General features: G+C 38.2%; 1 protein-coding gene across 12 annotated transcripts in view; it reads right to left on the reverse strand.

Moving 5' to 3' along the window:
• Nucleotides 1–415: 415 nt before the first annotated feature.
• NLGN1 (neuroligin 1) overlaps nucleotides 416–18,819 on the reverse strand; it is a 1,028,777-nt gene continuing 1,010,373 nt past the window's right edge. For all 12 annotated transcript variants that reach the window (XM_029617246.1, XM_029617256.1, XM_029617255.1 and 9 more), the window contains 2 exons: nucleotides 15,066–15,855; nucleotides 416–9,907 (listed from right to left, as the gene is read on the reverse strand). In XM_029617246.1, coding sequence (XP_029473106.1) covers nucleotides 9,079–9,907; nucleotides 15,066–15,855 — 1,619 coding nt within the window. In that variant the 3' untranslated portion in view covers nucleotides 416–9,078. The remainder of the gene's footprint in view (nucleotides 9,908–15,065; nucleotides 15,856–18,819) is intronic.

The following is an 18,819-nucleotide window of genomic DNA, read 5'->3' on the forward strand; positions in this document are numbered from 1 at the left end:
TTCACTTGAAATATAAATATTACTACTAAGGATAATGATAATATTAATATAAAATGAGAACCAGACAAAATGTCTAGGTGCTCATGTTATTCTACAATAAGACAATATTGCGTACATTTCTACAAAACAGTATGTTATATTTACTTATGCCATTTTAAATACTCGTTTTGTATTTGTATGACTGTTGAAAATCATTTGAACATAAATTCATGTAGAATATACCATGTTCCAATGTAAAATTCTAATTATGAATTAAATGTAATGGGTTCTACTAAGAGTTTTCTTCCTAAAAGATTTATGCACAACCTCCTCTAAATATAAAATATTTATTCTTCAAAAAATAGATTGGAACTTGTGCATTATCAATGGTTTTTATACTATACAAAATAAAGAACCAAAAGGGGCAAAATTCAATGAACATTTTAATAAAAGATGCAATAAAATTTCCTGAAAAGATCTGTAAACATGATACATACAAAAATACAGTAATTATGTACATATTACTAGCAAGCAACCTTCAGCATCTTATCTACTGTTTAATTTTGATAATGGCAAAGCATTCAAGACGTACAATATCACAGCTAATTTGGTCTTTCATGGGTTATCTTAAAAATAAAAATTGACTAATAGAACTCAAAAAAGGAATGAAATGAGGAAAACCCAGGACTATTCAAAGGGTATGTAAAACTTGTATTTCTTAGGATATTTCAGCTTTATAAAGTTCTTTCATTAATATTCTTTTAAATATGTAATACGAAATCACACTGAGAAAGTTGGGTGATATTATAAAGTATCATTTGAAAGCTCTGTCTAATGAAAGCCTTCTTGTTAAAATCATAAAGAAAATGTTTAATAACTATATTCAAAATGTTATTTTTTAAGTAGTTTCTACATCAGGTGAAATTTAGAACAAGAAATATTTCAAAGCAGCAAATGTGCCCAAGAGCAGGGCCACTAGGAACTGTTTCATGCCCCAGGGCAAGCAAAATATTTAGGCCTTCAAAATGATCTCAAACACTGTTTCTAATGGGTCACCTGGGACCCTTACTATTACATGGCAACTGGGAACCTGCCCCAGTAACTGTTCCCATCTCCTTAACCCTGCTCAGTTCTAAATTACTTTGTATAGGTAAGTCAGTCTAGTGTATGTACAGTATAGCATCAGCTTGTAGTATTTAGCTTTATATTTCATTAATCATAAAAAATGGGCTTTAAAGATGCATATATCTCCTGAAGCTTTCAAATATGCTTCTTGATTGCCCTCTATTCAGTCAATATCTCAGAAAATGGAATACTGGTGGGAAGCTAAAGAACAGCAGACCAGATCAGACAATGTAGCTGGTAGTAAGAAGTGGGAGCTTCAGTATGGATCTTCATCATCTACTACAAAAGCATAAAAACAAAAATCCTTATCCTTATATTTGTTTTAGGGCTCATATCTTTTTTATTATTTTCTGATACCTTGTTTGTCAAACATTTAACACTGAAACAGCCATAAACTAGTGACAGGAGGACAGCTATCCTGCATTCCCATAATGCATTGCAGGTGATATCACAATACTTAAGAGCTGAAGAAGGCATATATGACTTTCAGGGGGAAAGTCATATCTAATTGTTTTGTTGTAGTAATTGATATTGGAAAAGCTGAAATTATGAAAACAGATGACAAGAACCACCTGCTATGAAAGGACATCCTGCAAAGCTGCAAAATATTACAGCATTCCTCTATCATGGAGAATGGTTTCAGCACTGAAAATTCCATAAGCACTGTGATAAGTAAGCCCATTACTAACCATGCCCTGGGGGCAGTGTGGGGGCGGAGCAGCAGCAGCAGATCTTCCTGAAATGGAAGTATGATTTTAGAAGACTATGAAAAACAGGTCAAAACAAAGCAGCAAAATGGGGGGGGGGGGGGGGGGGAATAAGGATCCATTTGAGAAGTCCACGTGGTATGTAACAGAGAAGAAAAGCACGTTGAGGTACTTTCTCTTTAACTTCTCCCAAACAAGATCAAAACATATCCCATCTGAGTGTCAAATACATTTGAGATGAGCTATGTCAGGAGGCAGGAATGATAGCATACTACGGATCACCTCAAATACATTTAAACTTAAATGGGAATGCTAGTCCAAGCTGTATGGGAAAATATAAAATGATGATGACTCCTTTTGTGTTATAAAGCATAACGGGAATAGGAGTAAATGGAACAATCACGGGACCAATATGAATGAAGGACCAGTAACTAAAACAATCACAGGACCAGTATGAATGCCTAATCACTTTATAAAGAAGTAGAAAACAGCCGACTAAAAATGCCACATTCAGGCAATATTCTGCTTTAAGCTGTATATTGCTCCCTTCATACTAACATTATGCTCCAGTTCCTAGAACAATATGAATGAAACTGTGTACATTTAACATTTCAAATAAAAGATTAGAATTTACGGTATACATTCTATGTATGGCCACCATTACAATACACTGGATAGGGATTCTATTGGATTAAGAAAGGCACATCAATTTCTATTTCATAAATATCATTTATGGCCACCAGTATTTTTTCTGTTTTTATTAGAAAATAAATTCCTGTTAAATAATATTTATCCATAAATATGGAATGGCAACCTTATTATTTTTTATTTGAAACTGAGGCATGAAAAGCATAACCATATGAAGAGGAAACTGCCCTTAAACTGATCTGGATTTTAAAGATCTTCTGAACATGATGCTTTGATCTGAAACTTATATTAAACAAACGGAACCCGATTAAAAAACAAGAGCAACAATGGTCGCTCTGTTGTTTATCTCCTGCTTAGAGAAGAAGTAGACAACAGAAAAGGATGAAAGCATTCAAAGTGAGTTTTTCAGATTTTTCTAGTTCTAGCCCCCTTTCGACTGAGACACACAATGCTGACTGTTACAAAGATGCAAATATCTGTAAAAGACCCATGGAAGTATTGAAGATCTCTGTGGAGATTCTGCTGCCGTTCCGTTAAAGCCAATTGGTCAAAGATTGCCTGCGTTTGTTGTGGCATATTCATGACTTATTGCTGATTTCAACATTTCTTTAATGCAGTCGGTGTGCATGCTTGTCAGTACTGTGGGGTCAAAATTCACTTGTTTTTCAACAAAAAACTGTGGTAATGGAAAAATGTACCATAGATTTTGTCACATTGTCCAATTCTACCTAGATCCACAGCAGAATTGCCACAATGGCACTATGCCTAATAAAAACTTGTTCTGCAGATACATCTTCCATCCATGGACCAGCTTTTTACAGATTTGCACATCTTTAAATATCATAGTATGATGTTTCTGTGTCTGTTTCTATCATTTGCTCTCATTTGAAGACCAGGTCTGGTGAGGTCTCAAAAGCCAACATACTAAAACATCTTTTATGATGGTCGTTTGAAAATTAGAGCCACCTAAAAAGAGTCCAGTTCTCTCCAGGTCTACTACAGCTATGAGAACTCTATACTATCCTTTCCTCCTTGTAATTCTGTAAAAATGTTTTATGAACTAATGCACAGATATAACAAGGTATACTTGGATCTCTTTATTTAATGCTAGTCAGGTCCCATTCAAAAGAACCACAAACCAATTATGCTTATAGGATGCCCCACGTGAATATAATTAATCTAGGATTGATCTGCACACATTATCCAGAAAACCAGATTTGTTTTTGACATGTAAGTATAAGAATTACATTTGGTAACTGATCTACTAATGATGTAAAAACTTTTTAAAAAATCAGATAGTAAACTATGGCGTACATTTTCAAGGTGTAAATTTGTGTAATAATAGCATATATGCGCATAAGTACTTGCGCACATGCTATTTTACAAACATCAAGAATACGCATTTACATCTTAATAATTTTCAAAAGCCATTTTACGCATGTAAAGGGCACTTATACAAGCAAATCTGATGGACAATTCAATGGCATAGATTGTAGCAATTTTCAAAAGCTCGCTTATTCATGTAAAGTGCAGTTTTACACGTGTAAATGCTTTTGAAAATCAGGCCCTTATTTTCCAGTTCACCTGTACATGGGTGGGTTGATAAAACAAGGAGGCAGGCAATCTTAAAAAGCCGTGAGGGCAACACACACAATAGATGCCTGGTAATGTTGCCTGATGGATGTTTGTTTACTGCATGCAGCAGCCTTCTCGACAGCAGGGAGACGATTTTGAACTGAGCAGCAGAATGGGGCAAGAAAGGGATAGCGCACTCCTATGAGGAAGATGAACGTGTGGAGAGCCCCAGTCTGATTAAGGATAGAGTTTGGATTTGCAAGGCATAGGACGGGCCATGCCTCTCCCATTCCAACCTAATAAGAGGAAAGGCAGCTCCATCATTGCATGGGTGAGGCCCAGTGCAGCTGAAACCACTCCTGCCTTAACATAGGAGGAGAAAGAGGAGCTGCACCCATTCTTTGGTTGCGAGGGGGGCTGGGCCGTCTATTAAAGAAGAAAGCAGCAGCAACCTTTACACTAGGGGGACGGGTAATAGGCCTTCAGTTCTCTCCTATCCCTCGCTAACCTGCAGTGGTAGCAGTGGTGTGAGGGTTTGTTTTTTGTAAGAATTAAAGGTGAATTTCCAGCCCGCTAGGCATAAGCTTCTCCTGAAAGCCAGAAGCCAGAGCTCATGGGTGAGAAGGAATCCGTGCCCCTTCCCACTAAGGAGCACAGGACGCTGCTCTCCCGAGGCCCCCACCCTGTGGTGCTCAGAAGTGGGGTCACACTGCAGCACCCGTGCAAGGGAAGGATCACTTTTAGCACCTCAAGCGTGACTTTCCCTGCAGTACAATTCTGATTTCCAATAAAGCTGTAATAACCATCTTCCCTCACCCCCTCCAGCAGTCAACCTCCCTACCCGTTGGCCACTACCCCAATAATCCAGTTCTTACTAGTTTTGACACTTTTAGCTTTTCCCCTTGCTTATGTTGTATCCAAGTTTATTTCCTCCTTGTTCATTGTAAGACAATTATTGTTACTCTCTGTTTTATGGTTGCAATGTAAACCGTAGTGATAAGTAACGCTGTTATTTGAACTTCGGTATAGAAAAGTTATAAATAAATAAATAATGTCTGTTAAAATGCTTTATTTAGGAGACTTGTTGATCCAATACACCCAATGCGTGTATTGGATCAACAAGTCTCCTAAATAAAGCATTTTAACGGACATTACCAGGCATCTATTGTGCATGTTAGGAGCAAAAAGGGGCAGGTTAGGAGTGTTTCAGGGCAAGGATCAGAAATACGCACAACGGATGCTTTTTGCAAGAGATGTTTTGCAAGAGATGTATGCATATACATTAGAGAACCTATCTGTGCCCTTTTATTTCTGCTAATTGACTGGAAGAAGTGAAATTGGACTTCTCTGCAGTTTTGGGGGAAAGGTCTGGTTAAACTGGTAGGGGTTCAAGGTGACATGCTAGAGGGTCTAGGTGAACTGAAGCAGGACCGGGTGAACTGGCAGAGGTATTGGTAAAGTCAAGTACACATGCCAGTATTTTCAAAATGGTATATGGGCACATTTGATAAAATAACTAGCTTCACATTTAAAGGTGAATTTTAAAAGCCCCTCACACACATTAATCAGGGGATGCGCCAATGTCAGGCTCGTGCGTGCTGAGTGGATTTTAAAAGCCGCCAGGTTACGCATGTAAATGCTACACAGCACTCATCTCAGTGCTGTGTGTGGGCATGGTCTAGGTGGGGCATGGGCATTTTGGGGCATGAAGCTGAGATGTGCTTACTTAGTCCAAGATGCACCGATGCCCCCTGCCTTTTAACTCTCTTCCGATATGGATGCCGTATAAGTTATTAACAAACATAAATAGGCAGATCGGCGGTTTTAAGGGTTGGGGATAACTGAAGAGCGTGAAGGCTATTAAATCAGAAGGGTTTGGAAGGCCTCTCTCTTAACTGGGTGAACTGGGGATGAACTGGTAAAACCAAAATGGCATCAGCGCGCATCCCTTTTAAAATCCCCCGGGTTATGCAGTAGAGGCAGCATTTGCATGCACCCTCTTAAAATTTGGCGCACATGGACAGGCCATTTTATAATGTGCACGGATACATGCTTTCAAGTTATAAAACAGCCACAACCCTGGGTGCAGGCTGACAAACATGTCTATATATGCGCCCACACACCGGTTTGAAAGTTCCTGTTGAGAGGTTATGTATACATGTTATAGATTTTGGGTACCTAAAATATATGCTTGTATGTTTATAAAATGGGAAGATAAAGTAAGTGTTTTCTTGCATTGTGAATATTTGCATGTTCTGAAACATGTCACTTATTTTTGGAGCAGATCTATGCAGTATTTTATCAACTGTGCAGCTCCTGCTGCACAGTTGCTAAAATGCCAGCAATAATCTCCACATGTCCTCTTACACATATAAATGTTGTCCCGCGGATAGTTTTGAAAATTAGGATCCCTAACAGAAGTTGATGATGAACTGATACTGTCTAATTGGAGAGTATTTAATTCAAATATGTGCATTAACAAGTTTGTCATTTTATTTAGATTTTACTTTCAAGTCAAGCTTTTTCCAGATCTATATTACCAACTGACATATGTGACTAGTATTGCCATTAAGGTGGACAATTCATCTCAATTTCTAAGCATTTAAAAAGCAAAATATCTTGGAACCCTATAGATTATGTATCTAAAGAAAGCATGTTCACATCTTCAAAACCCAGACTACTCTTTGATGAGAATTTCTGGCTTGAAGAAGATATACCATTAGTTTGCAAAGTCATATCTATAATAAAAATGACAAAACAACAATAAACATTTTGGCTCTTTAATGAGCAAAGACCATGTCTCTTAGCATTGGAATAATACTCATAATCCAGATCATCTTTATTTCATTCAGTGGCCAGTATCCTGTCCAAAAGGTACAAAGTAATTTCTATCAAGTAGTATACAATTTTCTTGTATGTAATAAGCTTTCATTCTTGAAAAAGAGTAACTGAAAAGAAATGTTTCTGTTACCGTGTTAGTCTGCCAGAGAAAGTTCTTTGCATTATCTTACAAACTATCAAAATTGCTAGTAGTCTGAAAAAATGTAAAAAAAAAAATATATATCACATAACTTTAGTCTAATAGAAATATAGTACAGATAAGAGAGAAAAGTATTTATCAGGGATGTGCTCTTAACTCCACCTCAATTAATTATTTTTTTTTTTTTAATATAAATGTACATCTGATTACACATACAAACATTCTGAAAGGTCTGTGATAAATAACTGTTCTGGTGAAATGCAGGGGAAGCCACAATTTCATGTGATTTTATAACATTAATTTTAAATCACACAAATGTCTATGACTTATCTTCTAGAAGGGTAGCTGCATTAGTCTGCATTAGAGAGAACAGAGACCAGCGGCAGTTTAGAGACGAACAGATTAATTGGGCGAGAAGCTTTCGAGGAAGAGTCCAGTGAAATGAATTCTTGCCCATGAAAACTTGTGCTTCAATATATTTGTTAGTCTGTAAGTAGGGACCTTTGTTTTCAGTTTTTTATTGTATTTTTTTTTCCCACGGAATTTCCATGTCATAAGAAAAGAAAATCAGGGGGGAAAGGACTTTTCCACTGATTTTTCTCCTGATTTATTGAAATTTCCACTGATTTATTGAAATTTCTGGGAAAAATAAAATAAAAACTGAAAATGAAAGACCCTGTCTATAAGGTGCCACAAGCCTCTGTGTCACATATGACTCGGGTTTTTACATTTTCCAGATGTTGGCAATCTTCTTTCTTGTATGTCCTCTGTATCGATTTAAACTGTTAAATTCCATTTATATATAAACTGTTAAATTCCAGTATACTGATTTTGGTGATAAAGCTATGTGTAAAGGGAAAACTTTATGCCAAATTCTTATTAATAAGCATTTTTTAACATGCAACACCAGTTAAAAATAAAAATATCTGGGAGCTGTAATCCAATGGCAATACTGGGGCACTTTTATATTATAAATATTGTCGCAAGTACATCTTTGGACACACTTTACCTTACCAAAATTAACTGAATGCAATTTTAACAAAACCACAGCAAATCATAATGCTTTCAATACAATTTCCAATAAAGTTATAGCTCTTTAAATTATGGCAAATAAACACTATTTAAAAACACATAAAGATTTTTCTCTGGAATTTGCATCAGCACGCGTTCACCACTATATTTTCTTTCACATACCTTTAAAAACTAGTACCTTTTGTTATGGAAGCTACGGTGAATTATTGTATTGTAATTATTTATTTTAGCCCCTTAAAAATATTTAGGTTGTGCCAATTGATGAAGGAAGCATCCATTGAATACTCCAATGGGATGAGAAGAATTTTAATTACGGCTTAATCAGCAACACAGCTACCAAGCATATTAAGTATCATGCACATCGTGCTAAAAATATCCAGTTTCCTTTATCCCCCACAACTTATACTGACAGCACTTATGTGATAATGTTGTATTTGCCGGGCTTTAAACTTGATTTAATGGCAGATTTCGGCACTGGGCCCCTACTAAGGCCTTAACAGCATTGGTGCTTTGTTTACTTATATCCAAAAAAAAAGTAAATATAATTGACACAATAAAACAGTTCCAAATAAAAACTGGTGAAAATTAACTGACATTCCATTTGTATGTCCCTTGTGCATATTTATAAGTTTCTTATTTTCAGTCATAGTTCTTTCCTTTTTCTGTTGCACATGCCTAATTCCATTGTTTAACATAAATCTTCAAAAATTAATAATTGAATATGAATGAAAAATTATCATTCAGAACAATTGCTTCAAGCAATTGAGATATGTTTGAGTTTTTTAGTGTGTGTGTATGTGTGTGTGTGTGCGTGTGTGTGTATATATATATATATATACATATATATATATGTTCACACACAATTCATTTTTCAAATGTGTTCCAAAAGTTTTTGATATGTATATGCACATTATATTTCTCCATGTTTAAATAGTAAGAGTCTTCTTGTAGGTTGAAAGCCAAGTAATCCACACAGTAAGGTAATCTACTGTATTCCATCAAAAAATAAAGTCTGTGTTTCTTCTTGTCTGGCTATACTCTGGTTGTTGAATGTGAATGGGGATGCGGATGTGGGTGGGGATGGGGCAGAGTATTATTCTGTCCTCCAGTAAAAGTATTGAATGTGTGTATGGGCTGAATCCCTGGTATAGTGTTGGGAATCATTGTAATGGTGTTGGGTGTCATTAAAGGAATATCATCAGGAGACCTCCTCATAGCTAGTGTGTAGTCCGGAGGACAGGCGGTCCTAAGAACCACCTCATGTGGATGGATGGATTCACATTCATGATCCAGGTCGGTGTGCTTCATTTGGAGGGACATTATCTCCTCTTCTTGTGCATGGGCCAGATCATTGGTAGTGTTACGTTGAGGGCTACACCGCCTGTGAACATCATGTCTTCGCTTGTCTTTTTTGTAGTATAATGCTGCGAAAGCTAGAATGTTCAGAAACAGCAAGGATGCTCCAACTGCAATAGTAACACTGAGCTCTGTGGAATAATCTCTTTGATCCAATGAAAATGGGCTTGGTTGTTGTTTGGAATCATCTTGTTTAGCTGTAGGAAAGGCTGAAGTAACAGGTACAGAATTTTTCCTTGTTGGCCTGAAAGTAATATCAGTTGATGGCACTTTAGTAGTAGTAGAGGTATACTGAGAAATGTCATTAAGATTGTGCAGATGAGGTACTAGTTCTAACCACAGATTCACCTTATTGGCCCTGTAATGTTCTTTTACTCGTGGTTTTAATCCAATGTGCAGATACAGTTGGTCTTTCTGGGAATATCTGATCCATGCCACTTCTTCAAAACGATTAGGTTTCGTGTGGATAAATTTTGTGTCTTGTGGAACTGGTTGATTTGGGTCACTATAAAATAAAGTTGACATATGTATACAGTTATCAAGAATTTATCTAGAAATTCAGTTCTATATAGCTTTGAGTAATAAAAAAATATAAACATTTTATGGAATGAATTTTTGAAAGCATATATGCATGTAAAAGGCAGTTTTACATGCATAAATACTCCTTTTGAAAATTACCCCAGGGAGACTGTATATGTAAATGCATGTGCAGAAGAAATTTCATGAATGAGGCTTTCCTGGGGACAATATAAGGGCACGTAAAGGTACGCATGAACATTTGTGCTTGCTCCATGCAGACATTTGAGTGCATTTATGCCGCACAAAGATTCACATGTACCCGCTAATTTCCAAAACAGACTTACATATGTAAGTCCACTTTGAAAATTATCACTGAAGTCCGCATGTACTTTGAATTTGACTTAGTTTTTTTTTAATTAATGCAAATCGATTCAAAGGAAATGATCTAAATTCATGATTTTATAGAGGATAAAATGGCAGACTTCGTTTTTGCTACAGAAACCTGGATTCCTGGATCACAAGCAGTAGAACGATCACAGATGTGTCCCTTAAGTCAGGGACACACCTTGCCAGTCTTCAATATATCCACACTGAATATGCATGAGAGAGGTTTGCTTATAAAGGAGGAAGTGCATGCAGATTTCTCTCATGCTTATTCATTACTGATATCCTGAAAACCTGACTGGCTAGGTGTATCCCAAGGTCTGGGTTGAGAACCACTGCTTTAGGTTACAAAATTGTTTTTCAAAATAGAACTAATAGGCAAGGAGGGGGAATTGAACTAATTTTTAGGCAAACCCTTCCTCTTGTACATTTATTTGCGGATATAACACAAGATTATAAATGCTTGTTAGTGAAGTTTAATTCTTCTGTATCTTTATGTTACTGTTCCCCTGATCTGTTGTATCCTGTTTTAGATGAGGTTCTTGAGGTCTTGTTGGCCCAAACATTGCAATATTATTATTTTTTAATTATGGGTGATTTTATTGTGCATGTGGACAGGGCTGATTGTGTGGGGGTGAAACATTTTCTTTCCACTAACTTTGAGTACAGTTTCCACTAACTTTGAGTACAGTTCATTAGCAAATCCACTCATGAGGGCAACAACATATTAGATTTGGTCTTTGGCAGGGCTTCCCAAACCTGTCCTGGGATTTGGGGTGATTAAGCAAGAGGAGAATAAAGACGGTAGCATTCCCAAGAGGTTTTTTAGGGAAAAGACTGACAAAGCAAAATTTGAGGATTTAATGCAGGAACATATTTTGAGTTCCCCATTAGAATTCAAGGATAAATCTACTGATAGATTAGTTGATTTATGATCCAAAATGTTAGCTCTGTTGAAAAAAAGTATTGGAAAAAGGAAACTAATGAGTTTACCGTGGTATTCCACTGGTTTAGCTGTTCAGAAAAGAGAATTACATCATTTAGAAAGACATTAGGTAGTCTAAAAGTAGGGAAGGTAGAGTTATAATAATTGGCACAGGGTTGCAACAAAATATTTCTCCTTGTTAAATGAAAAAGAAATGATTGCAGTAAAGGGTAGATTTTAAATGGCCCGTGTGCGTAAATCCTGGCATTTATGTGCGTGGCTGGGCCTTGTGCGCGCCAGGCAAATTTTCGAAGAGGCCCAGCCACGCACATAAATGACGGTACGTGAATAAGTGCCAGGGCTCTTTGAAAGGGCAGACCGGGGAGCATGTTTTGGGTGGGGAGGGGTGGGTCGGGACAGCGCCATTGTTTGCTGTCCTGAAGACCCGGCTGCCAGAGCGCACAACTTACTTCAGCTCGAGAGCTAAAGTAAGTTGTGAAACAAAGAAAAAAACAGAAAAAGGTAGGGTTCCGGGGGTGGGGTGGAGAGGGAAAGGGGAAGGAAGGGTAGGGTAGGGGGTAGGGAAATTCCCTCCCAGTTCGCACCTTAATTGGAGCAGACTGGGAGGGAACTAGGGAAGGTCAAAATGCGTTGCCGTGCAGCAATTGCAGAAGTCCCCCCTTTGCGAGCGCTGCCCCGCACATATGCAGGCGGAATATAAAATCCGGCGCACGTTAGAAAATCAGTGGATCCATTTGCGCGTGCCGGGAAGCACTCGCACATGAACGTGCATGCGCAGAGTAGAAAATCTACCTATGAGTTTATATCAAAAACAGGTAATAATTTAAGGGTGATGTTCAATGTGGTTAAAACCATCTTGAGTCAAGGTAATGATAAATCCTTGACCTGGAAGTAACTATTTGGCCACCTTCTTTTATGATAAGGTTTTGACCGTGAGGGAGACATTTGATGCCATGAATCATGTGGGGGAGATAAGGACAGGAAATGATTTCAAGGTAGCTAGGAAGAATGTTGAAACAAGTAGGGAGATAAAAGAGGATGTCCTTCAGATTTGTATGATTTTGATCAGCTTTCTGCATTAGAACTTAAATCCCACCTTGCTTGACTGAAAACTATTTACTCTAAATTGGATTCTTTTCCCTCACATTTGATTCCTGGCTTACCAGGTTCTATTTTGCATTGCTTGGTAAAGGTGGTCAATTGTTCACTGACAGAAGGTGCTTTACCTCCAGTTTTAAAGTAATCTGTTATTACACCAATTCTGAAGCACAAAAGTCTGGATCCCAGGATATGTGGTAACTATCGACTAGTTTCTGGTCTCCTTTATATGGTGAAAACAATAGGAATCGGATGATCACAAGAAGCCCTTTATTTCAAAATAAAGGGCTTCTTGTGATCATCCGATTCCTATTGTTTTCACTGTATCACAGCCAACTGGATCGGCTTCCGCTTTGCTTTTTGGGTCCCTCCTTTATATGGTGAAACTCATTAAAAAGGTGATTACAATTCAACTGACCAATTTTCTTGGGATCACTGAAGGATTAGATGTCCGTAGGCTGGTTTTTATCCAGGATGCAGTACAGAGACTGTTACGGTTTCTATGATGGATAATATATTGCCTTTATTATAGAAATGTGAGTGGTGATATTAGATTTTTTTAAATGCCTTAGATTTGGTGGACCATTTTGTCTGCATGATGCCCAAAGCCGGGAGTAAGTGGCATGGTTACTTATTAAATGGATTGCTCCATATTTGCAGAATAGGGAGCAGCCAGTGGTTTTTAATGGCTCTGGGTCTTTATCTAGAGAGGTTTTATGTGGGCTACCAGAGGAAGCTTCTTTATCCCCCTTTGCTTTTTAATATTTACTTAGGGGCAGATTTTAAAAGCCCTACACGCATAAATTCAACTGGATTACGCGCGCAGGGGGGTTACACGCGCTGAGCCTATTTTGCAAAGGCCTGGCGACGCACGCAAACCCCGGGATGTGCATATGTCCCGGGGCTTGAAAAAAGGGGCGGGCGGAGGGAACAGGGAAAGCCATCGGGACTCCCCTAGGGCTCAGGGTGTGCATGTTATAAAATCGGGCGTAGATTTGTGCGCGCACAAATCGACATCCGCGCGTAGGTATTTAAATCCGGTCCTTAGCCTTGGGTGAGTTTATACAACCTTTTGGGTTTAAAATATAAATATATGCAGATTATATCAAGGTGATAGCTCCCTTAGGGAGAGATCACAGGAGAAGTGTCACCCAGTTGAATGTATGGGGAGAGGGGTTGCAAAATGATTGGTTGATAATAAATTAGTTCAGAATGCAAGGAAGCCTGAACTATTGCAGGTTAGGGATAGAGATTTACATATGTTACCCATAATAAAATAACCTGAATATTTCTCTTATTCAAGTAGTGAATTATTTGGGAATTAAGGGGGTTATTTTCTAAAACACTTATTGTGTGCGTTAGGGCCTAACACACGCGATAAGGCCCTATCACAGGCCAAAAGGCCCTTTTCACGGTGGTAAGATTTAAATTAGAGGGAGGGGAGGAGTCGAGGCGGAGTTAGGGAGGAGTCGGCGGCAGCACCACTGCCTGCGATAATGTTTCGAACTTTTACGGTGGCGCTATGCCCGCGATAGCCTGCAGCCGGCAGCACTGCAGCAGGCGAAAGCGCACCGCTATGGTATGATAGGCTGCAGGCTATTGCCCGCCCGCCCCCTTCTTCACCCCCCCCACCCCCTTTAGCGCTGGCTTCATCATTCCGCATGGAATGATGAATCCTGGCCTGTTAGATGCCTATTTGAATATGGAAGAGCAAATTATGGGGCGGATTTTCTAAGTTTGCAGAACTTAGAAAATCCGGTGGTAACAGGAGGCGGGGGGACAAAATGGCAGGGGGGGGTGGTCCTGCGCTAGCCGACAGCGATCGTACAGTCACGGTGCGATTGCTGCCAGCGACGCGCCGAATAACTACACCATAAAAGGTGTAGTTATTTGGCATGAAATAGGCAGCGAAAAGGCTCCTTACCTTTTCGCTGTCTGCGCCGTCTTCGCGGAGTCGGCCCCGGTGATGCCCCGACTCCTCCTCTTCTGGGGCCGACTCTGCCCTGATGTCCCCTTCGCAGGCATGCACTACGATTTCTAGCTATCTCACGCTTGCGCTGGTAGCGCAAGCGTGCGATAGCCTTAGAAAATAAGGCCCTATGTCTCACCCATAATTCATAATACATCCCCAATGTAATAACGAAGAAGACAGGGCTTGGGATATTTTTGTTTTTAATGTTGTGATATTAATTTGTATTTTTATTCGATATAATTTAGGTATACCACTGGGTTATTTATTTTTTTTATCTGGAAAGTGTTTTATAAATACTGGAAAGTAAATAAATAAACTTTGTACATGCGAACTTCAGCCTTAAGTGCTATGTTATAAATTAGGCTTTATATTACCAATGTCAAATACAATATATATTTAAATGATACCATGTAAAAATACTGTTTTTTCTTTATTGAAACTCAGATCTATTTGTTATAGACATATTTTACCTACTGTCTGAAAATTAAGTATTAGAAAATAAAATGGGTCCAATAAACTAAGCATTTTCTCATAGACACAAAATAGGAGAAGACCTTAGATGTTATATTATTCTAAAATTCAATTATTTTCATGTCCAATGGTAATGAATCTATAGATTTAGTCTGCACAGCGTTCCATTTCATGGAACTAGAAATGATTGGTGATTGGAGCAGCAATATATTATGGAAAAAGAATTAACATTTCATTTTCAGTTGTACATATAATCCTAAGAATAATACTCACCCGGTTTTTGCAAAATTAGTCCAGTAAGTCATCACCACTGCACTAAGCATGATATCATTTTTAGAAAAATTACAAGGAAACAATTCAGTAGGGCCAATCATAGGAATTCCAAAGACATAAGGTACTTCATCTCCATGAGCTGCATCGGCCCAAGCAGGTACCTGATCTGTTTGACAATGATGATAAAAGGCATAGAAATAAGTAGGTGAACCAAAGTTTGAGTGAAGATCTGCTGTAGCCACAGCTGGTGCAACCCACTGATGGTCAGTAAATAAAGCTAACAATGTCTTTCTTCTGGTCTCAGGATTATGTCGGTCTGCCCAATCTGTATACATAAATTTAATAGTTTCTCTCATAATATCTTTTCCTTCTGTATATCCGTATAAATTATCCACAAAATTAGAAACTGCAAAGTCAAAATCACTGGCAGATATACCATCTTCATGGTCAACTATACTTTCCACAAATTTTAGCCCTTCCCCTTGGTTAACTCCCAACATAATATCATAGTTGAGGAATTCTCCTTGCTCCATCAATATTTGAGGGTCATCAGGTATTACATCACCATCAATAACTGGTCCAAAGGCTATGTGGTATCGTGCTGGTTGGATGTCCTGGTCAACAAGCTCTCTGTAAGGCTTCTTCTGTAGACATTCTATCAATTCTACGGTATCTGACATGTTGCAACCAACTTTTGTTGCCAACATCCTGGCATATTTTGCAGGCTGAAAACTGACTGCCCAGCTGGAAAGAGCTGTTCCACTTTGAGCTATTGCTCTTTGAAAAAGTCCTGTGGGAAAACAACATAACAAATGATGAAAATCTTCTCAACATCAAATTGCAAATTTTTTCTCTATATGCTTATGAGATAAGAATTAAATCCATAATATCCAACTGTTTGACATAGTAAAGAAATTCTAACCTATAATTTTGCTGACATTTAATATTTCACAAAAAAGCAAGAACTATATTTTGTTAAAAGTGTTTCTTAACAAATGTAAATGCTAAATACAGACAACTTCTAAGATATTTGCTACACTAATAGGAATAATAATTATTATCAGTATTTATTATAAAAAAAAAAAGTGCTATAAATAAATGCACAGCACTGAACTACTTGCATGGGCGCTATGCAGAGGTGGCCCAAGGTAGATGCCAGTTCCAAGGGTGTTGGGGGGGTGTCACTGGTCAGTGCAGCAATGTGATGCAATCTGCCACACCTGCACTGAAGGGCTGGCTAGTGGGGAAGGTCACATGGCCTTACCCCTCCTTCCAGGGAACAGGGGCAGATCTTGGCAGCCTCTGTGATGTATATATAATATATTTCTGCGAAAGAGAGGAGCAGAGTGAGTCACCGAACCAAGATGAATGTCAGGTGGTAGCTCCTTCTATCCTCATGCTCCATCTCTGTTTTTTCTTCCTTAGAGGGCCTGTCATTGGCCCATCAGACCCAATGAGCCGACGAAGCAGGAGCAGAATAAAGAGGCGAAAAATGTTGGTCTCAGCCTGTTTCTCCTGCCTTCCTCATCTGAGCTTGTCAGGTCTTTCATCCCACCTAGTTCAATAGCTTAGGCTTTGTTGTGAAATTATGAAGTTCAATTGTTGTCTTGCATCAATACATGAGTTTTTCATTGCAGTTTGGTGCATGGTACCTGAGCTTAGTTGGGGGGAGGAGCAGCAGAAAGTGTCTATGACAAGCAGCAGTGGTTGTAGCTGGCACCTTTGGAGAAGCTGGAAGTGCCTGCCACCAGCTGTGGTGGCAGGCCAGTGGCTCTCCTAAGGTATATAACAGGTATAGAGGGCTGATGGCCTGGCTTGCACAGGGAAGACTATCTGGAAGCCTGTGCCTGGCGCAGGACATGCAACTCACAGGGTCTTGTTTGACTGGAGTGAACCTGTGGGGATGCGAGATGGGGGTGACCCATGTGTTTTCCCAATTCTTGCAGTAGTATGGCTGCCACTGTTAATGGCTCAGGTACATTTTGTTAGATTCCCTTGTTAGGGTTTATGTTACTAAATCTATGGCCTTTAATTTATATTCGATTTATGCTGGTGTGTGTTTCTTCAGCTGATGTTTGTGGTTATATGATACCTGGTGAAGTCATGGTTGCCCTAGTCATCAGCAAGAGCCAACAAATGTTATTGCTGTAGGTAATCCCTCTGAGCTTCTCCATTTATAAAATTCCTAGGCTAAAGTGATTTAATGGGCATTGTTCTCATTAGCCTATTCAATACATGTGATGATATTATAAATAAGAGTACAAGATTGGATAGCAATGCATATATTGTTTTCACACTGTGTTTAAGATTAGACTCAAAGTCTATTCTGAACCTCAAGTTGCATGCAGTTTTAGCCATTATACCTAACGAGACTCAAACTATTTTGGCAGGCTATTAAATTCCTAGTGATCTTATCCTGGTATGAACAGCTTTACTTACTGTATATATATTTTTTTAATTAAAGTCTATGGTTAGCTTAATTAAATGAAGGCAGCCATACACTTGTAAACAGAATATTTAAAAATATTCACTTGAAAAGCTTGAACTAAACACACATTCCCAAATAATTTATACATTTACACTGTGTCTTATTAAAATAGATGTCAGGGGATATGTTTACAAATAAAATATTCATATATGTTTAATCAAATTTGAATTTAGAATTAATTGTAGACACTGTTCTCATTGAACTTCACAGTATATCAATAAAATCTATTTGATCTTCACTACGATTTATGTACTAGTTGAATCAAGGCTTATTCTATGCCCATTGCCCAATGCTTTGCATTTAAACTTTATTAGTGATATGCTACATGAAACACAACTCTAAATCAAGTCATGAAAGAAAGACTGCTTGCTTTTGAAGTCATTTTTTTTTATAATAGTTAACTGAATCCCTTATACTTGAACATACACTATAGGCATCTTTCAATGATAAAAGTGGCTCCTCTATCTTTTGGGTAGCATGATGTTTTATTGCATACAGCCTTTTGTAAATGAGTTTTTATTAAAACCAGAGATTGCACCAAAATGAAAATGCAGTTGTGTTATTTGTTTTAAACAAGTGGCTACTGTACTGATAGATGCACCGGGTGAGAGTGTGATCCAAACTATGCTGAATGCACAAATAATACCCCACTTTAACTGAACCTTTGATAGTGGAACTGGGAAAATGCCCCTGCCAGGCAATGTCAGCATTTTTACATAAAAGAAACTTGCTATTGCTGATTCACATTCATCTTTTAGAATGATGTTTTTTAAACTGACTTTACAACAACATTTCAACACCAAACAGAAGTGCTAAGATTGAAGGGCAATTAGAATTAAATGTAATTTTTTTTATTTTGCCATTATATGATGGGACTCATTAGAATCTAATATGTTTTAAGGGTTAATTTTTAAAAGGAATTTTGAGCATAAACCCCAGTTTTCTTAGCAGAAGAGTCCTAAAAATAACCGGGGGGGGGGGGGGGGAGGGGAGGGGTGTTGTTTTCATAGCGGTATGCACAAAAGTGATTTTGTATGTATTTTAATGTGAACTACAGAGATGTTCTGGAGGCAGAGCTAGAGTGGGTGTACATTTTAAGGTTAATTTTAAAAGCCTGTTGCATGCCAAAATCGGGAGATGTGCATGCATCTAGCATATGCACGTGTCCACCTGATTTTATAAGCCGCCCACATGTGTGCACAAGCACCGATGCGTGAATATCTCACATTGGGAAAAAAGAAGTGGAATGTGGGTGGGTCATGGACG

This window comes from Rhinatrema bivittatum, chromosome 9 (assembly GCF_901001135.1).
Source record: "Rhinatrema bivittatum chromosome 9, aRhiBiv1.1, whole genome shotgun sequence".
In the NCBI taxonomy this organism is placed as follows: Eukaryota; Metazoa; Chordata; class Amphibia; order Gymnophiona; family Rhinatrematidae; genus Rhinatrema; species Rhinatrema bivittatum.